Raw genomic sequence first — 26,002 nt, forward strand, 5'->3', positions numbered from 1 at the left:
GGAGAGGAGAAAAACACTTTTATTTTTTTAAATCCAAAATGAGTTAATTTGCAGCAGGCAGACTCTTCACATGTAACGTTATAGAGTCCACATTGGACCTTTTCAAGCCTGTTTTCTCCACTCGCTGTTTCTCTGCAAGACAGACATTACTCCATGCATAGTCCACCATAGATAGGTGAATGAACTGTATCTGTCTGTGGGCAGGCATATGCTGTGCCTGTGTGTGTGTGTGTGTGTTTGTGTGAGTGTGTACGGCGGTATGAGTTGAGGATTAGTGGTATAGCATCAGTGCAATTTGATGTACTTTTTAAATTTATTTTCTGGACTCTTGGAAGATTAGCCGTAAGGCTAAAAGAGATTAAAAAACAAATCTCTATAGGCCTATATGTCATATCTCCCAAAACTGGTGCAGGTCAAACTGAACAAACCAATTTTATGTCAATTTGATTCCCTGCTTTCACATGACATAAAAAATAAAATAAAAATCAATGACTTGGCATCGCTCAGAAAACACATTCAGAGACACATTTCATTCTATGTTCAGATCGATTTCCTCAACACCCCCCCCCCCCCCCCCCCCCCCCCCGAGGAGAGAAATGCACATCGGATGGACCGACTGACCGTTACCTTCACCTGATAGTGGGATACATACAAACATACATACATACATAGCCTACATACATACATACATACATACGTATGTATTTTCTCCCAAAGGGTGATTTTCACTATATAACATCAAACCCCTCTCCTCCATCTCAGCCGTAGAGAACCATGTTTTACGCGTGAAGTGAGTTGGTATTTCCCAATTCTGACCTGAGATCAGATTTTATAAATGTCTTCTACATCCTGACAGTTTTTCTGAAAAAAAAGCTATGTTTCTATGTCAGTCCTTCTTCGATTTTTCCAAAAAATAGCAGACCTACAAGCTCGTAGCGCGCCACTCGGTGGCGCGCTATGAGCTTGTAGATCTGCTATTTTTCAATAGCTAAAGCATAACGTAATGCTTAAAACACCAAAAGGGGTTCCCGCGAAAAATGGTATATACGGCTGAGGGGAAAAATAATCTCCCCGTGAATTCCCAGCATATCAGTTTGGTTCAGTTGGAGGACACCGCGGGGCCTTGAAGGACATCCTCCCCACTGTTTGGTAGAACGTTCACACCTGGAAACCACAACAACTTACGGCGGCGAGCATCTCTATTTTTACCAGCGTTTGAGCGAGCGAGCATTCTCCCTGCTTCTGGCAACCTTTAACCCCGCTGGTACCGTACCGACCCGTGGTACCGCCCCGGCGGGAACCCAGATGGCGGTGGCGGCCATAAATATTATAACACCCTTAGGTTTATAACGCCGAGCCCCCCAAATCATCACCATGGCCAGGAGCTCAAATCTCCAATAATATGGCGGGGTGGTTTCATTCCTGCACTTGGCGCCGCTGTGTGAATATTATGGTCTGGAACGGAGCAGACTCCCTGCAGAGAGCTAAAAAACACTGAATATGGCTCAGCTCAGTCGGTGCTTAACCCCACTCTGACCTGAGATCAGATTCATACGAGGTTTCCACTGGACACACACTGGTCTGATTATAACCCATTCTGACCTGAGATTCAGATTCTAAAAAATGTCAGTCGTTCCTTCGATTTAAAAAAAAATAGCAGACCTACAAGCTTGTAGCGCGCCACTCGGTGGCGCGATATGAGCTTGAGGACAATTCTATAAATGTCCTCTAAATCCTGACGGTTTTCTGAAAAACCCTCGTGTTTCTATGTGTCAGTCGTTTTCAAACATTTTCATGTCAACGGACCCCCAAAAATATATGTACTGTAATTGGCTGCTGACCCTCATCTGAAAATATGTTGTTCCAGGGACCCCCCCCCCCCCCTCCCCCCCAGAAGCTAATATTTGAGTTAACAAACGTTCGCTCTGAAAAAATACTATTCAAAGATCTGCGCCACATTTTCACTCAATTCGTCAAAAAAATAGCAGACCTACAAGTTGTAGAACTTGTAGATCTGCTATTTTTCAATAGCTAGTATAAAGTAGTAACATAATGAAACAACCAAAAGGGGTTTCCCGGCCAAAATAGGTTAACAGAATGCAAAATGGAAGCCTCTGGTTATTGTAGACATTGGCGCTCCGCACAGATTACTCTGTTTGTGTTGCATCGCAACGTTTTCAGAGAGGCTCAGTCTTATAGCAAAATGAGTAGCTCAGACTTTAAGTTTGCGTTAAAAGTGTTAAATCCCCCCAATGTGCGTAAAAAAAAACCAAAACCCACCTCAATTATGGCTTGATATCGGATTAATTCTTTTGAAGAAAAGTGCAACTTGCGCAGTTGGACTGAGAGCTTCTGTCGACGTAACTGAATCCCCTTGAAAAACACGCTTGATATCAGGCCTGCGTGTGTACTGTGCACGCACGCACAACACGCACACACCCATATACACACACACACACACACACACGCAGAGAGAAAAGAACACAGAACAGACAGATTGTTTGTATTTTAGAATGGTCTCTTCCTCTCTCTCTCTCTGCCCCTGTGAGCACAGACTTCTATCGTTCAGTTGATTGGGGATGGGGAGTACTTTGGAGAAAAATAAATAAATCATGGTATCTTTTGGTAGCGGGAGCTGGCCTTTTCCTCCATGCATGGATTAAGGATTATATGCTTTTATAAAAGAGGTCTTAATCAGACCAGGTGTTGTGTCCAGTGGAAACCTCGTATGAATCTGATCTCAGGTCAGAATGGCTTAAGGATGGATGCTATACGAGGGTCCTCTGTGTTAAGTGGACTCAGACCCGTGTAGAGACCAGGGTCCAGTCCACTAATACAACAACCATAATCACATTACTGGGATCCATTCCACTTTCTCACCCCCTCTCTCTCTCTTCTCTTACTCCCTCGATAAATGATACGTAGCTTGCGGAGTTATAGTTCAGTCAGATAATAATACTAATCTTTATTGTCCCGAAGGATATTTGTCTTCACAATCTGTTCAACAGTTCAACACCCACATCAAAAACAACACAGAGCACATAACACCAAGACAGTAGGTACAAAAAACAAAACATGAGGTCCCCACTGTGTACAGAACCATCCTATCGGCGGGGCAGTTTGTTTAATGCTGCGATGGCTGAGGGGACAAAACTCCTACTGAAACGGACCTTTTTTCCATGGCAAGGTTCTGTATCTTTGTCCAGATGGCATGAGGTTGAAGAAGCGATACAGAGGATGATCAGTGTCATTTGATATTGAAAGTGCTAGCCGTGTGATGGCCTTATTGTTCATATCAGAAAGTGTGGGTGTAGGAAGTCCGATGATTTTGGAAGCAATACCGGTGATACTGAAAAGTTTGTTCCTGTTAGGCATGGACAGTATGGTGTAGAAACATGCAGAACAGTACAACAGAACAGGTTGAATAATGCTTTTGTACAATAATAGCAGAAGATGAGGAGCAACAGATATACTCATGCTCAAATTCATGCCGTGTTCAAGGGACGCATACTTTATATATAATGTATGGGAGAGGCTATAGTTTTAGGAGAGCTTTGTTTTTTGTTACGTCCTCGATTATATATGTATGAATGTACTTGTTGTTTTGTTCTGTATTTGCTGTATGTTGCTGGACCCCCTCGAAAACGAGATGATACGCCTCAAGGGGATATCCCTTTTCTCAATAAAGGTTCATATACTCGAGGGGTTAATATGCTGCGTTACTATGTGGGCGTATTCAGTGTGTGCAAGACCCACATGTCATTCGCTGACGTGGCGGTCAGCTGACCAATTGGGCGGTGGTGTTTAAGCTCACCTAGACTGCATGCTTTCTTCCTGCATTATGGTTCTTGGTTGTTGTTATGTGATGTTTGCTCCCACCACCACCCCAGCACCACCGGTGGGCTCTGCTATTTCTGTTCCCCATGGGGGGGGGGGGGGTAGTTATTGTATATATCTATATCTCCCTGATCTTAATGTTTAATGATGGTGTTTGATTGTGCCGAGCAGGGAGAGAAATGTAGCAGAGCCGAACTCCAAGATAAAATATTATATGCACGGTTTGAATTTCATTCTATAATAAATATTGGTTAAATTCTATCCGTGAGTTATCTGGACTGGAATATCTCCTCTCTCTCTCTCTCTCTGTCCTCTCTCTGTCTCTCTCTCTCTCTCTGTCTCTCTCTCTCTCTCCTCTCTCCCTCTCTCTCTCCTCTCTCTCTCTCCTCTCTCTCTCTCTCTCTCTCTCTCTCTCTTCCCTCTCTCTCTCTGTCTCTCTCTCTCTCTCTCTGTCTCTCTCTCCTCTCCTCTATCCTCTCTCTCTCTCTCTCTCTCTCTCTCTCTCTCTCTCTGTCTCTCTCTCTCTCTCTCTCTCTTCTCTCTCTCTCTCCCGCTCATTCAACCGAAACGTTGCCTAAATAAAGTGTTCGTACACTTGAGACAACCTAAAACATGAACCTTGTTTGAAGTGAATTTTAAACATATCAGACGGTCTAATGTTTTCCCAAAACAAAACGTAATGTATTTATCCCATTTATAAGCCTGACGTCAAAGGTCTTCTGAAAGAATATATAATTCAAAGATTTGTGCCACATTTTCACGATTTTTCAAAAACAGCAGACCTACACGCTCATAGCGCGCCACTCGGTGGCGCGCTATGAGCTTGTAGATCTGCTATTTTTCAATAGCTAAAGCATAACATGATGCTTAGTTAAAACACCAAAAGGGGTTCCCACCCAAAATGGGTTAATTCCTGTCTGACCAGAAGCAGGGCTGAAACAATGAGGACAACAGTAACACCCACATTCCGTTAAATTAGATGATTTGCCGGCTATATTTACAGCGGCCATAAAGGTGTTTATACATTCATAGAATCGGGGGTGGAAGTATAAAATAAAGATATTCTTCAGCACGGTGGTACAGTAGCAGTATCTCAGCAGAGGGCCAGATTCAGACGTATCGAAGCCGTTTCTCATGTCTAGCGTTGTGCAGACGTTGGCATGGCGCTGCAATCAGCCGTAACATACAGCAGGCAGATGTTTCTGAGGCCATTATTCAGTGTAATGGTGCCTTTTGCAATATGCGTGTGCGCGCACACACGCACACTGGACACACAGGTTTGCACTGTATTACTGTGGACATAAAGGCTTTTTTTAAAATCTATATCGTATGAGACAGGCTGTGTTTAGGTGTGTGACATTAATTGCCACACAATGTACACTGTATCAAAATAGTGACAAGAGTGCTGTCCAGCACTCTGCCTGTCTGTGTGCTCTGTCCAGCACTCTGCCTGTCTGTGTGCTCTGTCCAGCACTCTGCCTGTCTGTGTGCTCTGTCCAGCACTCTGCCTGTCTGTGTGCTCTGTCCAGCACTCTGCCTGTCTGTGTGCTCTGTCCAGCACTCTGCCTGTCTGTGTGCTCTGTCCAGCACTCTGCCTGTCTGTGTGCTCTGTCCAGCACTCTGCCTGTCTGTGTGCTCTGTCGAGCGCTCTGCCTGTCTGTGTGCTCTGTCGAGTGCTCTGCCTGTCTGTGTGCTCTGTCCAGCACTCTGCCTGTCTGTGTGCTCTGTCCAGCACTCTGCCTGTCTGTGTGCTCTGTCGAGTGCTCTGCCTGTCTGTGTGCTGTGTCGAGTGCTCTGTCGAAAGTTCTTTCAAAAGTTGAAAATAGCCGATGTTGTAGATTGGCTATTCATCGATCATCATAATTATGGCAAAGTAATTAATCTTGCATGGTTATGGAAGTTATAATTCATGATATTCTTTTCTCCGTTAAATAATCTATATAATATATTATCTATTCCGATTTAAGCCGGCTGAGATTCTCCATTTATTCATGGCATGCACTAGCCCATTTGGACCTAAGGACGATACTACAAATGTCTTCTAAATGTCTTCTTAAATGTCTTCTTAAAAAACCTCATGTTTCTATGTCAGTCGTTCTCAAACATTTTCATGTCAAGGACCCCCAAATAATATATGTAATTGGCCCCAGAAGCAAAGATTTGAGTTTAAAAAGCTCTGAAAGAATATAGCTGTATACATTTGCGCCACATTTGCGCCACATTTTCACGATAAAAAAGCAGATCTACAAGCTCTCTACGAGCTTGTAGATTGGCTATTTTTCAAAAGCTAAATTATGACATATAGTCCTAATGCTTAATAAAACACCCCCAAAAGGGGTTCCCGCCCAGAATGGGCTAGATATGCACGGCATGCATGACTGGATGCTGCAGTTTGATATCTGCTCTCTGTGCAATAATATAATAATATAATAATAATAATATCCGCACACACAATATCTCCGTCAGCTCCAACACGTTCCACTTCAACGCACCGCATGAGTTATGAGTCTGACGCACCTTTGGAACGCCACACACACGCATAACTCAAACATCTGAACCCTCAAAAGCCTCGCCATGCATTCATAATGTGTGTGTTCCTCTGGGCCGTGTGAGTGCGTGTGTGTGTGTGTGTGTGTGTGTGTGTGTGCGTGTGTGCGTGCGTGTGCACGTGTGTGTGCGTGTGCACGTGCGTGTGCGTGTGTGTGTGTGCGCGCGTGCGTGCGTGTGTGCGCGTGTGTGCGTGCATGAGTCTTTATCCCTATCTGGAAGGGCGGGAAATGAGGAGGGGGGATTTATTGTCGGAGTGCCAGAACTGTGGAACTATTTGAATTTTGGAAGTGCCATCATGTACATTTGACCATACAGTCTGGAAGAGGCATTCCTTACCAAGGTGCTTAAGTATTCCAGCGTCTTCTTAAGGATGCTATTATACAGCTTGGCTACACAAATGTAAACTATACTTGTGTTCATAATTATTTGGAAGCCTCGGTAATGTCCATAAATCAGTGGTGAGGGGCCTGCAGATTGCAGGCATGCCCAATAATTGGGCATTGTTTGTGTCCACTATTGTTTGTGTTCAAGAATTTCTTGTAAAATGTGAATGCAAATAAAGATGTTAAGTGTGTGTGTGTGTGTGTGTGTGTGTGTGTGTGTGTGTGTGTGTGTGTGTGTGTGTGTGTGTGTGTGTGTGTGTGTGTGTGTGTGTGTGTGTGTGTGTGTGTGTGTGTGTGTGTGTGTGTGTGTGTGTCCGGGCATACAGTACGTATCTACATTTCACACATTATCTATTATTTTTGGCAGCACATTTTTATTTTAGTTTTAGTCATATTCTCTTAACCGTCTTCCTGCCATTGCCGAAGCCCTTCGGCAATTGAAGCATTAATTTGATATTAACGCTTGCTGCCATTGCCGAAGCCCTTCGGCAATTGCCCTTTATTAGTGCATATGATTGATCAAGCCATAATGCTACTCACGTTAGCCGGTTAGCTAGCACTGTTGTTAGCACTGCACTGGATCGTTCATATTAATTCACCGTCGCCATAAGAATCCATTCTATCCGTTTCTTTCAATCGCCTGTATCTCCTATTCCTTGTCCCAGATGGCATTTTTGGTCAAAACAGCGTTTCTTTGACGGCACGAGCCGACGTTGTGGAGTGCAAAAATGTACCGGCATTTTTCGATCATGTAAACAAAGGTTGTCTTGGCAACGTAAAGCTGGCAGGGATAAGCTCACTTCCGGTTGAGGCAAAATGTGGCTTTTCAAAATAAGAGCTCAAATTAAAAAAATGCTGGCATGAATTAGGTCCTAATTTCTCAATAAATGGCAGCAGTAAAAGGGTTAAATATAATTTCCATTTAGTTTTAGTCACCTGGAATGTTTTAGTGTTATAGTCTAGTTTTAGTCGACTAAATCTACGGTTGATTTAGTCGACTAAAATGTATTTTGGCGGGGGCCTTGATGTCGTCGTAATGACTGTTTTTTACACTTGCTGAAAATAGCCGATCTACAAGCTTAGTTTTAATCGACGAAATAAACACTGATGTGAATGAATGAATGAATGAATGACAAGGTCTGCTATTTTTGAAAAATCGAAGAACGACTGACATTTTTTTTAATCTGATCTCAGGTCAGAATGGGTCAATCAGACCAGTGTGTGTCCAGTGGAAACCTCGTATGAATCTGATCTCAGGTCAGAATGGGTTTTAAATGTGTGTGTCTCCGTGCAGAGATCTCGGGCAGCTCAGAGGACATCCCTCTGGTCCGGTGGAGGCAGCAGTGATGTTAATGTGTGTGTTCTCTGTGTCCCGGTGGAGGCAGCAGTGATGTTAATGTGTGTGTTCTCTGTGTCCCGGTGGAGGCAGCAGTGATGTTAATGTGTGTGTTCTCTGTGTCCCGGTGGAGGCAGCAGTGATGTTAATGTGTGTGTTCTCTGTGTCCCGGTGGAGGCAGCAGTGATGTTAATGTGTGTGTGTGTTCTCTGTGTGTCTCCGTACAGAGATCTCGGGCAGCTCAGAGGACATCCCTCTGGTCCGGTGGAGGCAGCAGTGGCTGGAGAACGGCACCCTGCTGTTCCACATCCACCACCAGGACGGCGCTCTCACCATGCCCGGACACGCCCCCACCCAGGACCCCGCCTCCGACTCCGCCGAGGAGGAGCTACGCATCCTGCACATCTCCGTCATGGTAACCCGACTGTTATACCCAAATATGGTCATATTGTTTATGTTCACATCCTGTGACCAAATATGGTCACAGTGTTATGTTCACATCCTGTACATCTCCGTCATGGTAACCACGATCTGTTATACCCAAATATGGTCACAGTGTTATGGTCACATACTGCTACATCTACGTCATGGTAACCCGACTGTTATACCCAAATATGGTCATAGTGTTATGGTCACATCCTGCTACATCTACGTCATGGTAACCCGATCTGTTATACCCAAATATGGTCATAGTGTTATGGTCACATCCTGCTACATCTCCGTCATGGTAACCCGACTGTTCCCCAAATATGGGCATAGTGTTATGTTTACATCCTGCTACATCTATGTCATGGTAACCCGACACTTCCCAAATATGGTCATAGTGTTATGTTCACATCCTGCTACATCTCCGTCATGGTAACCCGACTGTTCCCAAATATGGTCACAGTGTTAAGTTCACATCCTGCTACATCTACGTCATGGTAACCCGACACTTCCCAAATATGGTCATAGTGTTATGGTCACATCCTGCTACATCTACGTCATGGTAACCCGACTGTTATGACCAAATATGGTCATAGTGTTATGTTCACATCCTGTACATCTACGTCATGGTAACCCGACACTTCCCAAATATGGTCACAGTGTTTATGTTCACATCCTGCATATCTATGTCATGGTAACCCGACTGTTCCCCAAATATGGTCATAGTGTTATGTTCACATCCTGCATATCTACGTCATGGTAACCCGACTGTTCCCAAATATGGTCATATTGGTTTATGCAAGAACCCCTGGTTGAGCAAATTTACTGACAGAGTGACTCGCGACAGACAGACAGACACACAGAGACAGACAGAGACAGACAGACACACACACACACACACACACACACACACACACACACACACACACGCACACACACACACACACACACACACACACACACACACGCGCACACAACGATCCGCCTGCCATTGTGCAGTAGCCGTTTCAATTCCACTTTAAGTCCCATCAGGGGAAACGGTTTGGTGGCGCTTTGTATCTTTGTATCCTGGCATTTGTCTTTGTGTTGTTGTGAAGTCACTATGATAGCCACAGATATCTCCATTCACATGGAGGTGTCACAAGGTATGAAGAATGTTCTCCAGTCTTAGAACAGAATAGAGTACTACCTGCACTTCTCCTTGTGTTGGGAGGGAGTTTGAAGAATGCTCCAGTCTTAGAATATAGAATAGAGTACTACCTGCACTTCTCCTTGTGTTGGGAGGGACTTTGAAGAATGCTCCAGTCTTAGAATAGAACAGAGTACTACCTGCACTTCTCCTTGTGTTGGGAGGGAGTTTGAAGAATGCTCCAGTCTTAGAATATAGAATAGAGTACTACCTGCACTTCTCCTTGTGTTGGGAGGGACTTTGAAGAATGCTCCAGTCTTAGAATAGAACAGAGTACTACCTGCACTTCTCCTTGTGTTGGGAGGGAGTTTGAAGAATGCTCCAGTCTTAGAACAGAATAGAGTACTACCTGCACTTCTCCTTGTGTTGGGAGGGAGTTTGAAGAATGTTCCAGTCTTAGAATAGAATAGCCCATTCTGACCGGGCACCCATTTTGGTGTTGGCATCATGTTATGCTTTAGCTATTGAAAAATAGCAGATCTACAAGCTCATATCGCGCCACCGAGTGGTGCGATACGAGCTTGTAGGTCTGCTATTTTTTTGAAAATTCGAAGAAAGACTGACATTTTTTTAATCTGATCTCAGGTCAGAATGGGTTCATCAGACCAGTGTGTGTCCAGTGGAAAACTCGTATGAATCTGATCTCAGGTCAGAATGGGATAGAGTACTGCCTGCACTTCTCCTTGTGTTGGGAGGGAGTTTGAAGAATGCTCTCCAGTCTTAGAATAGAACAGAGTACTGCCTGCACTTCTCCTTGTGTTGGGAGGGAGTTTGAAGAATGTTCTCCAGTCTTAGAATAGAGTAGAGTACTACCTGCACTTCTCCTTGTGTTGGGAGGGAGTTTGTTTTGAGGACTATAATCCTCCATGCAACGCGGCAGCGAGCGTAAAAACAGACAAATGATTTCAGGAGCACAAAGGAGGCTTCAGGACGCCTCGAGTGTCCCTGAACGCTTCAGGACGTCTCGAGTGTCCCCGAACGCTTCAGGACGCCTCGAGTGTCCCCGAACGCTTCAGGACGCCTCGAGTGTCCCCGAACGCTTCAGGACGCCTCGAGTGTCCCCGAACGCCTCGAGTGTCCCCGGACGCCTCGAGTGTCCCCGAACGCCTCGAGTGTCCCTGAACGCATCGAGTGTCCCCGAACGCTTCAGGACGCCTCGAGTGTCCCCGAACGCTTCAGGACGCCTCGAGTGTCCCCGAACGCTTCAGGACGCCTCGAGTGTCCCCGAACGCCTCGAGTGTCCCCGAACGCCTCGAGTGTCCCCGAACGCCTCGAGTGTCCCCGAACGCCTCGAGTGTCCCTGAACGCTTCAGGACGCCTCGAGTGTCCCCGAACACTTCAGGACGCCTCGAGTGTCCCCGAACACTTCAGGACGCCTCGAGTGTCCCCGAATGCATCGAGTGTCCCCGAACGCCTCGAGTGTCCCTGAACACTTCAGGACGCCTCGAGTGTCCCCGAATGCATCGAGTGTCCCCGAACGCCTCGAGTGTCCCTGAACGCTTCAGGACGCCTCGAGTGTCCCTGAACGCTTCAGGACGCCTCGAGTGTCCCCGAACGCTTCAGGACGCCTCGAGTGTCCCCGAACGCTTCAGGACGCCTCGAGTGTCCCCGAACGCCTCGAGTGTCCCCGAACGCTTCAGGACGCCTCGAGTGTCCCTGAACGCTTCAGGACTCCTCGAGTGTCCCTGAACGCTTCAGGACGCCTCGAGTGTCCCCGAACGCTTCAGGACGCCTCGAGTGTCCCCGAACGCTTCAGGACGCCTCGAGTGTCCCCGAACGCTTCAGGACGCCTCGAGTGTCCCCGAACGCTTCAGGACGCCTCGAGTGTCCCCGAACGCTTCAGGACGCCTCGAGTGTCCCTGAACGCTTCAGGACGCCTCGAGTGTCCCTGAACGCCAGACGAGACGACTTGTTTACCACATTCTCTATGACGACGCGATACGAAGTGCTTTAACGTCAAAACATTAACCCATTTTGGGCGGGAACCCCTTTTTGGTGTTTTAAAGCATTATGTTATACTTTAGCGATTGAAAAAAATAGCAGATCTACAAGCTCATAGCGAGCTTGTAGGTCTGCTATTTTTCAAAAATAGCAGAAAAGCCGTTTCCACATTTCTGAAATGTCGTGAAAATGTGGTGGAAATCTTTGAATATATATTTCAGAGCGAACATTTTTAAATAAAGTATTGGCTTCTGGGAGGGGGGTCCCTGGAACTACATATTTTGAGGTGGGGGTCCGTGGCCCAATAGAGATAATTCTGGGGGTCCTTGACATGAAAAAGGTTGAGCACCACTGACATAGAAACATGAGGTTTTTCCAGAAAAAAATGTTTTTTAAGCCTTTTTTTTATCGACCTCAGTCCAGAATGGGTTAAGCACCAATCGAGACACTAGGACAGTGCATTAAGAAACACATTGTAAAAGTTCAAATAAAACAAAGGAGATAAAACAGTAAAATCCTCTCTGCTAATTTGCATTTACTTACAGTTACGAATAGAATGCTATATACAGGATATATACACTAACCTTTGAAGAATCACACGGTCTTGATTTCACGAAAATCTGCCTTAAAAATAGTGCCATCATTTGTCAAGTGTCGAGAATATATATATTAAAGTGTTAACCCCCATTCACAACTGGAATGTTTTAATTTTACTCTAGTTTTAGTCAACTAAATATCATAAGATTTTAGTCGACTACATCTACAATACAGTTAATTTAGTCGAACAAAATGTCTTCTGTCGGGGCTTGATGCCGTCGTAATGGCTGATTTTACACTTGCTGACAATAGCCGATATACAAGCCCACAACGTGTCGCGGCAGCGACACGTTGTGATCTTGTAGATCGGCTATTTTTAGCATGCAACTAATTATAAAATGATTTATACTGGATCTCTTGTCCACTAGTCCCTTCCTAACATTTTAGTCTAGTCTTTATTTTGTTGACGAAATTGTCAGTACATTTAGTCTTAGTTTTAGTCATCATGGCTTAGTTTTCATTTAGTTTTCGTCATGTGGAAAAAGGTAGTCGACGAACATTTCTCGTCTTAGTCTTAGTCGACAAAATCAACACTGATTAGCGTCGTGCACCATGCAGATTTCTGAACATCAAGGAGATATAGAGTTTGACGATCTTCCTTTCACAAGTATATTTATATTATATCTAATATATATATATTATAATCCAGTTCCGTGCGTTTGCTCCGTATCAGTGCGTTATGCTACGTATCAGATCTGATCTGCCGTGTTGGAAAAGGAGTCCTTTGATCCGGGCAGTGCATATATATATATATATATATATATATATATATATATGCCTCCTCTTTTCCGCCTGAGGAAATGTATATGTATTAGATTTAAGATACGCCACACCTTCCTCCAGATGCCCTTTTCTCTCCAGCCCCAAAGACGTTATACAATCTGCAGCGTTGATGGATGGCACGTATTTTCAGACATTGAAAGCATATTATCCCCTTCTGTACGGGAAAAACCCTTTTGGTTATTATGTCATGCTTTAGCTGTTGAAAAATAGCAGATCTACAAGCTGCTATAGCGTATATAGCTCATAGCTGTATATGCTATAGCTCATAGCTTGTAGGTCTGCTATTTTTCGAAAAAGCGTGAAAATGTGGCACAAATCTGTGTATATATATATATTATTTCAGAGCGAACTCAAATCTTTGCTTCTGCGTGGAGGTCCTTGGTACAACATTATTTTCAGATGGGGATCGGCGGCCAATTTCATATAATAGTTTGAGAACCTCTGACATAATAGAAACATGCTTTTTTTTCAGAAAACTGTCATGATTTAGAGATTTTGTAGAGGTCTAAATGGGTTATAACTGCATACACAAATGATTAGTCAGCTAGAGGGGGGAGTTCTGCCAGCCAGCTAAGTGTGGCGGATGGAGAGAGAGAGAGAGAGAGAGGGAGAGAGAGAGAGAGGGGGAGAGAGAGAGAGGGGCATGGAGACAGAGAGAGAACACAGGCAGGCATAGAGAGAGAGAGCAGGCATGGAGGCGCACAGACGCTCCTTGAATGTCGATGATAAAACTGACCTTGAGATTATTTCCACACTTCGCGATGTCGCGCATCTGCTAGCGAACACCCGGTCCCGCTACGGTGTGCCAAACGGACCTCAAACAGGGACACATTTTCATAATATTCTAGCTATCTGTGTGTGTGTGTGTGTGTGTGTGTGTGTGTGTGTGTGTGTGTGTGTGTGTGTGTGTGTGTGTGTGTGTGTGTGTGTGTGTGTGTGTGTGTGTGTGTGTGTGTGTGTGTGTGTGTGTGTGTGTGTGTGTGTGTGTGTGTGTGTGTGTGTGTGCCACACTCTCCCGTGGATATGTGTGGGCAGAGGCGGATTAGCATGCATAGATATGTCCAGGCTGCGTCGACAGATGGACCGGGCGCTGCTGTCTGCCGCGGCGCTCGGGACCATCGCTGCCCGGTCGGAGGGCCCCGCCCTGCCCCGGTGCTCGGGGCCCCTCGCCCGCAGCACGCTGCCCGATCGGAGGGCCCCGCCCCGGTCCGGACCCTCGCCTGCAGTGCGCTGCCCGGTCGGAAGGCCCTGCCCCGGTCTGGACCCACGCCTGCAGTGCGCTGCCCGGTCGGAAGGCCCCGCCCCGGTCCAGACCCTCGCCCGCTGCCCGGTCGGAGGGCCCCACCCCGCACCGACCGCTAAATCCACAAAAACCTCTTCGTGTCACTTCTATAGGGACACAGCTATAGGGACAGTCATGCAAAGACACTGGAGTGTTAAGGGGTAAAGTGTTTAGGGGGGTAAGGGGTAAAGCGTTGTGTTATGGGGGTAAGGGGTAAAGTGTTAAGGGGTAGAGTGTTTAGGGGGGTAAGGGGTAAAGCGTTATGTTAAGGAGGCTAAGGGGTAAAGCGTTGCCTATACGTATATCGACATACATTCTATTGTGTTATTATTTGTCGGAAGCTTTTCGTGGCGATGCCTTTTGTCCTAGATATGCCAGGTTTGCGGCCGGCTATAACATATTACCCAATCAGGCTGTGGCCAGGCATAACAAATGATCCAATCAGGTTGTGGCCTGGGTACAGTATTATAACGGATCATCCAATCGGGGGGTTTTGTAGCCCAGGTAACAGATCGACCAATCATGTTCCACTTCATGGCCTGGCCACCAGACAGACCAATCATGTTCCAGTTCATGGCCTGGCCACCAGACAGACCAATCATGTTCCAGTTCATGGCCTGGCCACCAGACAGACCAATCATGTTCCAGTTCATGGCCTTGCCACCAGAAAGACCAATCATGTTCCAGTTCATGGCCTGGCCACTAGACAGACCAATCATGTTCCAGTTCATGGCCTGGCCACCAGACAGACCAATCATGTTCCAGTTCATGGCCTGGCCACCAGACAGACCCATGATGAGATCATTTAGACCTCCTTGGATCAGGTATTAACCCATTTAGACCTAAGTTATATTCTACAAATATCTTCTAAAACATGAGTTTTTTCTGAAAAACCTCATGTTTCTATATGTCAGTGGTGCTCAAACTATTTAATTTCAAGGACCCCCAATATCATAATCTATTATGTTGTTCCAGGTACGCGCCCCAAAAGCAACGATTTGAGTTAAAAACGTTGGCTCTGAAAGAATATATTATTCAAAGATTTGCGCCACATTTTCACGATAAAAAAAAAAATAGCAGACCTACAAGCTCGTAGCGCGCCACTCGGTGGCGCGCTATGAGCTTGTAGATCTGTTATTTTTCAATAGCTACAATTATAACAATGTTTAAAACACCAAAAGGGGTTCTCGCCCAAAACGGGTTAAGCTCCAGACTTTTCTTTGTTTTTGGGCTTTTTTTCTTGTTGTTGGCTTCGAAGAGAAAGCCTGTTGGGAAATGTAGTTCAATGAAGTGCACCAAACTCAGACGCTGTTAGCAGAAAATCCCTTCCAAAAACAGCTGGTTTACCAACAGAGCGTGTGTGGAGACCTGCATGTCGAACCATAATGGGGTCTCAACCTTGTTTTTTGGACACTGTTACCTTTTAACCCATTCTGACCTGAGATCAGATTCATAACGAGGTTTCCGCCGGACACACACTGGTCTGATGAACCCATTCTGACCTGAGATCAGATTCTAAAAATGTCAGTTGCTCTTTGATTTTTCAAAAATAGCAGACCTACAAGCTCGTATCGCGCCACTCGGTGGCGCGATATGAGCTTGTAGATCTGCTATTTTTAAATAGCTAAAGCATAACATGATGCCGACACCAAAATGGGTGCCCGGTCAGAATGGGTTAAAGGGATTGTGACAATAAAAAAAATGTTTTGGAATTGTTATTATTTTTTTTAGGTTTTCGAATCTCAATTGCACCCAAAAAACATGAACTTTTAACATTCAGTAGATTTTCTGTGATCTGGGGTTTTCTGGCTCAAACAGGTGCTCTGATTTGCCGGCAGTTTGTGATGTAAGAGCCTGAAAATCCCATATATGTCAATGGGATTTGCCAGCAGATGTCACTGTTTTCACTGTGTTGCCTGTTTTTATTGTAGCTCAAAAGGCTTCCAAACCCCAAAGAAAACTTCAGACCACAGAAAATCCACTGAATGTTCAAAGTTCAGGTTTTTGGGTGTAATTGACGTCATAAAACCTAAAATAAAAAATAAAAATAAATGAAAATGTATGTCATAAAACCTTTAAGCTTTCCCAATGTAACGATAAGGCATTTTGACTTTTTATTCAAAACCTTTATTTATTCTCCAAAGACATTGAGGTCGCCCTCATTTCCAGTGTCGTCGAGATATAACATAAATAATACATCATTTCAAAGCAATATACAAAAGCTAGGCTACAGTAAGTAAATGTATCAATACTAGAAATACTGTAGAAAATGGCCGAATTCAACATTTAGTTGACTAAAAAGTACAACAATATTTCTCCAAGTACTCATTATGCAGTTTTCAAATATATAAACACACGTGAGCTTGTAGATCTGCTATTTTCAAATGGCCGAAATGTCAAATGGCTGAAATCTATAATCTATCAAAATCTACAGGTATAGTAACTAAAGATGTAGCAGAAGTGAATGTATTGGATATTGTAAATACTCGAGTAAAGTACAAAATTGTACTTACCGGTAATGAAATACTTGCCATTAATATAGTGGTTGCAACTGTATTAATTGATTGCCCGAGTCCCGTGGTGGGAGTTCTGCTCTGGTTTTGGTGAATATTAATTAGTTCCGGTCATTTTGTGGGGGGAACTGGGGGCCACGCATTAAAAGTAAATTAATCCACAAAACTAATCTCATTTTTATATTGTTGACCTATTTCAAAAAATATTAGCGAGACTTTCGTTCAACTTTGACTCCTCTATCATAATTTGGGCACAAACGACATAGTTCTGTGTGATAGAGGGGTAGAAAATGTGCAACGAAAGTTGCACTATATGGTAAAAATAGGTCAACAATAGAACGCTAGAACTCCCACCACGGGACTCAGGCAATCAATAATTTTACAATTTAGCAGATGCTCTTAATCCAGAGCGATTTACATTTAAGCAAAAACAAAAGCATTGCATATACATCACATATATAAAAAGTAGTTATCATGAATCATGTATAAACTAAGAATGTAACAGTGGAGTATCTATGTCAACTATACATACTGTACTAAATTATATATTATTATACATGTGTACTATAAAGTGCTATGACTACATATCTACTACATATCTGCTACATATCAATCAATTAATACAGTTGCAACCACTATAAGGCAAGTATTTCAAACAACTTAAGTAATTGTACTTTAATGTCGACTGGTCATTTCACAGTTCCAGTGAACTGCATGGTCTCTTAACAAGGTGACCCTGTGATGTCACCTTGCTATAGGGTGGGTGGGTCGCTCTCCTCCCTGACCATCCATAATAGATTTAGTAACCTTGTTGTTTGTCTTGTCCATGAACAACACAACGCCCTCTCAGGCCCAGCGGAGTCCCAGCGGTAGTGACAACAACGATACAGATTAACTCCACAGTCAGACCTTTAGAAACAACAGCTATTTATCTTCTTGCCAAGCGGTGCTGTTTCCACATGGTCCTCCATGGTTACAGGGGGTGATGGAGGGTCGCGCTCTATATACGTGCAACGGCCAACCCACTGTCCACTATTAGTTCTCAGGTCTCAGGTCTGGATTTTGGCCAGGCAGACGATGGATTTGCGGACGGGCTGTCCTCGCCTTATTGTAGATGTACGCCACTGCTATCAGACATCTCTCTTGACAATTTTTTTGTTTTGTTTTAGTTGAAATGTTCCCATTTGGTTTCATTTTACACTCTCCATGGTTAAAGAGCTAACTCTCCATCATTTAGCTGGGGACCACCTAGCTGGAACCCCCTCAAGGACCACTCACTGGTGGTCCCACCGGACCACTCACTGGTGGTCCCCAGACCACTCACTGGTGGTCCCCAGACCACTCACTGGTGGTCCCCGGACCACTGGTTGAACACCACTGTACTAAAGGTAATCAATCTGTCCGTTCGTTGTTTTCCTGCATGGCCCTTCCTGTTTATAAAGCCTGCCTGTGTGCGTGCGTGCGTGCGTGCGTGCGTGGGCGACATTGTCCTTTGCACTGTACGGTGGGTGCACAGCGTGCCCGGGGAACAGTGCAATATGGCACTGTTTGGTGGATGGCTGACTGCTGAGTGCGATGCGAGCCCTCATTGGTGGACGGCTGTGTGCTAGGCGAGCCCTCATTGGTGGACGGCTGACCGCTGTGTGTGCGAGGCGAGCCCTCATTGGTTGGACGGCTGACTGCTGTGTGTGCGAGGCGAGCCCTCATTGGTTGGACGGCTGGCCGCTGTTTGCGAGGCGAGCCCTCATTGGTTGGACGGCTGTTAGTCTAGTTTTAGTCGACTAAATGTCATACGATTTTAGTCGACTAAATCTACAGGTGATTTAGTCGACTAAAATGTATTTTTGCGGGCCTTGTTGCCGTCATAATTAACTTGCTGAAAATAGCCGATCTACAAGCTCACAACGCGTCGCAGCTTGTAGATCTGCTATTTTCAGCATGCAACCAAGTGTAAAATGACTTATACTGGATCTGTTGTCCACTAGTCCCTTCCTAGCATTTTCGTCTAGTTTTTATTTGTCGACAAAATTGTCAGTATATTTGCTCTTAGTTTTAGTCAACATAGCTTAGTTTTAATTTAGTTTCCATTTAGTTTTCTTCAGTGGAAAAGGTAGTCGACGAACATTTTTCGTCTTAGTTTTAGTCGACGAAAACAACACTGGTCTCTAACCAATGAGCCACAGCCGGGCCCGTACTATAAATGTTTGGCAACATGTGCCTGGCCCACACACACACACACACCTGGTACATGCACGTTGCACACGCACACACACACACGCACGATAACGCACGCATACACAATGTCACGGCCAGACAGCGCGGAGCAGCTAGCTTGGCCCGCGGTGAGGAGAGGATCAACCCCGTACGACCATTAGCGCTCCGTCATTGAGATTCATGCTATGACCCGCGAGCGGCTAATGCCGCCGCGCTGATGACATTGATCCCATAAACCTTAAGCCATCTGGGGCGGGAACCCCATTTTGGTGTTTTATTTAAAGCATTATTATGTTCTGCTTTTATAGCTATTTAGAAATAACAGATCTACAAGATCGTAGCGTGGCACCGAGTGCTTGTAGGTCTGCTATTTTTTGAAAAATCGTGAAAATGTGTCGCAAATTTGGAATAGGCTATGTATCCTTTCAGAGCGATTTTTTTTAACTCAAATCATTGCTTCTGGGAGAGACATTTTGAGAGAGGTGGGGGTCCCTGGAACAACATATTATGAGAGGGGGGTTGGAGGTCAAATACATATAATTCTAGGGGTCCTTGACATGAAATAGTTTGAGAACCACTGACATAGAAACATGAGCTTTAACAGAAAACTGTCGAACAGACATTTTGTAAGAATCGTCCTCGGGTCAAAATGGGTTAAATCAATGTGTCCCCTGACCGCTTGTAAAGCAGTCGCCGTACGTGGTCGCAATCCTCCTCCTCCCGCCCTGCCTCTCCTCCTCCCCCCCGCCCCCCCCCCTCCCCCCCCCCCCCCCCCCCCAGCTCGCCGCGCGCCCGTCGTGTGGTGTTGTTGGAAAGCCTGCGGAGCGTGACAGGCTGATCTATGATTCCCAAACGCAGAAGGACACGAGAGCCGGAGCGTCTGAAGTGTGCTTTGCCCTCTCCGAAACTCTGTGACAGACTACAGAGACAGGCTTTTGTTTGTTTCTCTCTCTCTCTCTCTCTCCCTCCCCCCCCTCTCTATCTGTGTCTCTCTCTCTCTCTGTCTCTCTCTCTCTCTCTCTCTCTCTCTCCCTCTCCCCCCCTCTCTCTATCTGTGTCTCTCTCTCTGTCTCTCTGTCTCTCTGTCTCTCTCTCTCTCTCTCTCTCTCTCTCTCTCTCTCTCTCTCTCTCTCTCTCTCTCTCTCTCCTCTCTCTCTCTCTCTCTCTCTCTCTCTCTCTCTCTCTGCATAAGATAAACTAATTGGTGCTCCAATAATGGTGTTTTGGTCTTTTGTTTTTTTCACACACACTTTCTCTCTCTCTCTCTCACTCTCCCTCCTCCCGCCCCCCCCCCCCCCCCACCCCCCATCCCTCTCTCTCTTTCTCTCTGTGTTTCTCTCTGTCTGTCTCTCTCTCTCCTCTCTCTCTCTCTCTCTCTCTCTCTCTCCTCTCTCTCTCTCTCTCTCTCTCTCTCTCTCTGTTTCTCTCTCTGCATAAGGACACTACTTGAAAGTGAATGGTGTTGTTCTCATAAGATAAACTAAATTGCTGCTCCACTAATTAGTGTTTATGGTCTTTTGAAACACTATACACTAAGCCCTGCATTTTACACTTGGCTATTCAAAAAGATACACATGCAGGCACTTTCCCCAGGGAAAAAGAAAAAAAAAGAAATGCTTTTGGCCTTGCTCAGAATCAACAAATGATGTACAGTAAGTATACAGTATGTCAGGGTTCCCCAACACATTCTGACCTGAGATCAGATTTTACAAATGTCTTCTACATCCTGACAGCTTTCTGAAAAGCTATGTTTCTATGTCAGTCGTTCTTCGATTTTCAAAAATAGCAGACCTACAAGCTCGTAGCGCGCCACTCGGTGGCGCGCTATGAGCTTGTAGGTCTGCTTTTTTTTTTTATCGTGAAAATGTGGCGCAAATCTGACAGAAGACTGTCAGGATCAGAAAACATGTTATAAATTTGTGTTAACAGGCTGTCGGATAGAATAGACCCCAAACACCATACCGCGGTTTCGTATATACTTCCCAAACAAACATTGTCGTTTGTTACATTTGGCTTTTGTATCGCGGCCTTTTTGCCGCACATCAGAACTTTCCCACTCTCCCATCTGTTATATCGTGCAAACGCCGCTGGTGTCGTTGTCTTTATAGAAAAACACAAAACAACAATCTGGAGGCTTCAGAGCGCTGATGAGCACGACGTGTCCTGTGTGTACTTTGTGCACTGTGTTCCTGTTTCTGTCAACTCCAGCCTTAACCCATTTAGGCCCAGACCCATTCTACAAAATGTCTCTTCTAAATCCTGACAGATTTCTGGAAAACCCCCATGTTTCTATGTCAGTCGTTCTCAAACATTTTCATGTCAAGGACCCCCAAAAATATATGTAATTGGCCGCCGACCCCCATCTGAAAATATGTTGTTCCAGGGACCCTCCCTAGAAGCAAAGATTTGAGTTAAAAATGTTTGCTCTGAAAGAATATAATATATTCAAAGATTTGCACCACATTTTCACGACTTTAAAAAAAATAACGGACCTACAAGCTCATAGCGCGCCACTCGGTGGCGCGCTATGAGCTTGTAGATCTGCTGTTTTTCAACAGCTAAAGTATAACATAATGCTAACACCAAAAGGGGTTCCCATAGCTAAATGGTTCCAATAGCTAATAGTTCCAATAGCTAAAGTATAACATAATGCTTTGTAAAACACCAAAAGGGGTTCCCACCCGAAACGGGTTAACAAGTCCTTTTCATCGGCGCTGAATTTAATTCCTTTAGTCTTTTCGTCTGTGTTTTAAATACGGTTGTCCTCCACAGTGTCCTCCATCCATGCAGCAGCAGTGGCTGGCTGTCACTGTGTGTACACTGTAAAGCAACCATGGGGCTGACTGACTGACTGAAAGTCCCTTAACTATGTGTACACTGTAAGCAACCATGGGGCTGACTGACTGACTGAAAGTCCCTTTAGACACAAACACTATACTTTTGGAAGAATGAATGACCTAATGCTGGGCAGTGAGTGTGTTAACAATGTGGCCTCTGTGCTGGTGACAGGGCTGAAGCTGCTAATTGATGTAGGAAAGGAGTGAATTTAACCGATTCCGTACATTGCCACACGTCATAGCGGTCCCAACCGACGCGTACATAGGACGTGCGCATCCTCAAGGATACCGGGCGAGATAAGAATATTCTGAATCTTTTCCTTTTTTCTTTTTTTTGTCAGTTTGCCTTTCGGCTATACCGTATATGCTACACTCTGCACTCAAATTAGCTTACCGTTGACTTAGCGGGTTATGAACGGATCGATATACCGGCGCTTCATTTCTGCTCCTCATCCGTCTCTCCCGCAAATAACGCTTTTTGGATCAGATATATCGTATAAATTAAAACGATCGCAATGTAAGCTATAGCAATGTAAATTAAACTTTGTTTAGTAGTGGATTGTTTCCGTGGGTCGTGGGTTTCAGAGTAAAAGCGACCAGACAACTATGGCACCCCAGAGCTCCTATTTTGAAGAACTTCCGGCTTGTGTTAACCCATTGACGCCTGGTGCAACGTATACGTTGTTCTACCCTTGATGCCGGCGCCCTCTCTATGTCTCATCAGCTATTGCTATACATGTAGCAACATAACTATTTTAAAAACAATCATCAGAATTTGAAGGTTTTCAGAAACCTTAGGTCAGGCCCTAGAAGGCGTTCCCAGATTCGGCGACGACTGCCATTGTCTTCTAAATGTCACATTCCAACTAATTCCAAGCAGCAGTTTCAACTCGACATGCAGGACAACTCAAGTTATTTTTTTCTTTTTCATTTCAGTTTACCAAACTATACAGTAATTATAGTGACGGTGTGAGCGCTATATTGAATACCCTTGCGCAGCAAACACTGTCCGACTTTGAGCCAATAAAATAGGCTACCACACAGTTATTGTTAACTGTTAATTAACACTGAGAGGAAATGAACCTCATCTTCTCTCTTGCTCTCAAATCTCAATGTCCCACAGAGCAGCAGCAGATTGAAAAATACACTCAGGTAATAACAATAAAGAAAACAATTCAAATCATTTAAAAAAGGGAAAGGGAGAAACGAAGGCAGCAATTTTTAAAACTGAGTTTGAAGGTTCTTTACCACGTTATATCGCTCACTTCCCTCCCCCCGGGCACGCTCTGAGAAGGAAAAGGCCGCACTTGTACCTTAACCCATTTAGGCCTGACGTCGAAATTAAAGTGTCTTTTTTTCTCTGGTTCTCAATATTTCATGTCAAGGACCCCCAAAAATATATTAAATTGGCCGCCGACCCCCCATCTGAAAATGTGTTGTTTCAGGGACCAACCTCGCAGAAGCAAAGATTTGAGTTAAAAACGTTCGCTCTGAAACAGTATATATTCAAAAGCTTTGTACCACACATGTTCACGATTTAAAAAAAAATAGCAGACCTACAAGCTCGTAGCGCGCCACTCGGTGGCGCGCTATGAGCTTGTAGATCTGCTATTTTTCAATAGCTAAAGCATAACATAACGCTAACACCAAAAGGGGTTCCCGTACAGAATGGATTAAGTGCCTGATAATACTTTGTTTTATGACCACTCACACCCCGGACGAGGATCGGAGCCCCTCCATATCTCCTCCCTCTCCTCCCTCATTGAATCCACAATAATGTCTATCTGATGAAGTCCACCAGGAGCCAAGCCGGGACGCATGTGGACCCATCGGACGCCCTCGCTCATATAGCTAATGGTAGCGTAGCGCCATGCGTTCCTGTTTCCAGGAACCTCTGCTACTACGCAGCATGTGATGCAGTAAATCTTTGGTAAATATAAAAAAAAAAAAAAAAGGGAACACATTATGGAGGAAATGGTTGCAATTTAGGAGCTCTATACGCTATTTATCCAGAGACACTTACAGTAAACAAGGTGGGGGGGGGGGGGAGAGAGAGAGAGAGAGAGAGAGAGAGAGAGAGAGAGAGAGAGAGAGAGAGAGAGATAATGTGCCCATTCCAACTCTTCACAAGTTTTCTGAAAATGCATTTCTTTTCTCTGCAGGTTTTATTCACTGTTTTGCTTTGCTGCTGAAAATAAGTGTCCAGCAGAGAAACTATATATTCAGGGAATATTATTAACATGGCAAATATCACCCCCCCCCCCCCCCCCCCCCTTCTCACTGACACAGTTCTGTTTCTGCACTGACAATCTATACTTAAGTGAAATGTTCTGTTTCTGACAATGCACTGACAATCTACTGAATTGTTCTGATTCTGACAATGCACTGACAATCTACTGAACTGTTCTGTTTCTGACAACGCACTGACAATCTACTGAACTGTTCTGTTTCTGACAACGCACTGACAATCTACTGAACTGTTCTGTTTCTGACAACGCACTGACAATCTACTGAACTGTTCTGTTTCTGACAATGCACTGACAATCTACTGAACTGTTCTGTTTCTGACAATGCACTGACAATCTAATGAACTGTTCTGTTTCTGACAACGCACTGACAATCTACTGAACTGTTCTGTTTCTGACAATGCACTGACAATCTAATGAACTGTTCTGTTTCTGACAACGCACTGACAATCTACTGAACTGTTCTGTTTCTGACAATGCACTGACAATCTAATGAACTGTTCTGTTTCTGACAACGCACTGACAATCTACTGAACTGTTCTGTTTCTGACAACGCACTGACAATCTACTGAACTGTTCTGTTTCTGACAACGCACTGACAATCTACTGAACTGTTCTGTTTCTGACAACGCACTGACAATCTACTGAACTGTTCTGTTTCTGACAATGCACTGACAATCTACTGACCTGTTCTGTTTCTGACAACGCACTGACAATCTACTGAACTGTTCTGTTTCTGACAATGCACTGACAATCTACTGAACTGTTCTGTTTCTGACAACGCACTGACAATCTACTGAACTGTTCTGTTTCTGACAACGCACTGACAATCTACTGAACTGTTCTGTTTCTGACAATGCACTGACAATCTACTGCACTGTTCTGTTTCTGACAACGCACTGACAATCTACTGAACTGTTCTGTTTCTGACAATGCACTGACAATCTACTGAACTGTTCTGTTTCTGACAACGCACTGACAATCTACTGAACTGTTCTGTTTCTGACAACGCACTGACAATCTACTGAACTGTTCTGTTTCTGACAACGCACTGACAATCTACTGAACTGTTCTGTTTCTGACAACGCACTGACAATCTACTGAACTGTTCTGTTTCTGACAATGCACTGACAATCTACTGAACTGTTCTGTTTCTGACAATGCACTGACAATCTACTGAACTGTTCTGTTGATTGACAATGCACTGACAATCTACTGATCTGTTCTGTTTCTGACAATGCACTGACAATCTACTGAACTGTTCTGTTTCTGACAATGCACTGACAATCTACTGAACTGTTCTGTTTCTGACAATGCACTGACAATCTACTGAACTGTTCTGTTTCTGACAATGCACTGACAATCTACTGAACTGTTCTGTTTCTGACAATGCACTGACAATCTACTGAACTGTTCTGTTTCTGACAATGCACTGACAATCTACTGAACTGTTCTGTTTCTGACAATGCACTGACAATCTACTGAACTGTTCTGTTTCTGACAACGCACTGACAATCTACTGAACTGTTCTGTTTCTGACAATGCACTGACAATCTACTGAACTGTTCTGTTTCTGACAATGCACTGACAATCTACTGAACTGTTCTGTTTCTGACAACGCACTGACAATCTACTGAACTGTTCTGTTTCTGACAACACACTGACAATCTACTGAACTGTTCTGTTTCTGACAACGCACTGACAATCTACTGAACTGTTCTGTTTCTGACAACACACTGACAATCTACTGAACTGTTCTGTTTCTGACAATGCACTGACAATCTACTGAACTGTTCTGTTTCTGACAACACACTGACAATCTACTGAACTGTTCTGTTTCTGACAATGCACTGACAATCTACTGAACT

At 44.5% G+C, this 26,002-nt stretch overlaps 1 protein-coding gene across 1 annotated transcript in view; it reads left to right on the plus strand.

The window, feature by feature from the left end:
- The window catches only part of astn1 (astrotactin 1), a gene marked incomplete at both ends in the record, with an annotated part of 516,901 nt that overhangs the window by 95,587 nt on the left and 395,312 nt on the right, over positions 1-26,002 (plus strand). The window contains 1 exon segment of the mRNA XM_083781951.1: positions 8,334-8,521. Within this exon segment, the coding sequence (XP_083638077.1) occupies positions 8,334-8,521 (188 nt within the window).

The sequence above is a fragment of the Protomyctophum parallelum genome, assembly GCF_964188405.1.
Source record: "Protomyctophum parallelum genome assembly, chromosome: 14".
In the NCBI taxonomy this organism is placed as follows: Eukaryota; Metazoa; Chordata; class Actinopteri; order Myctophiformes; family Myctophidae; genus Protomyctophum; species Protomyctophum parallelum.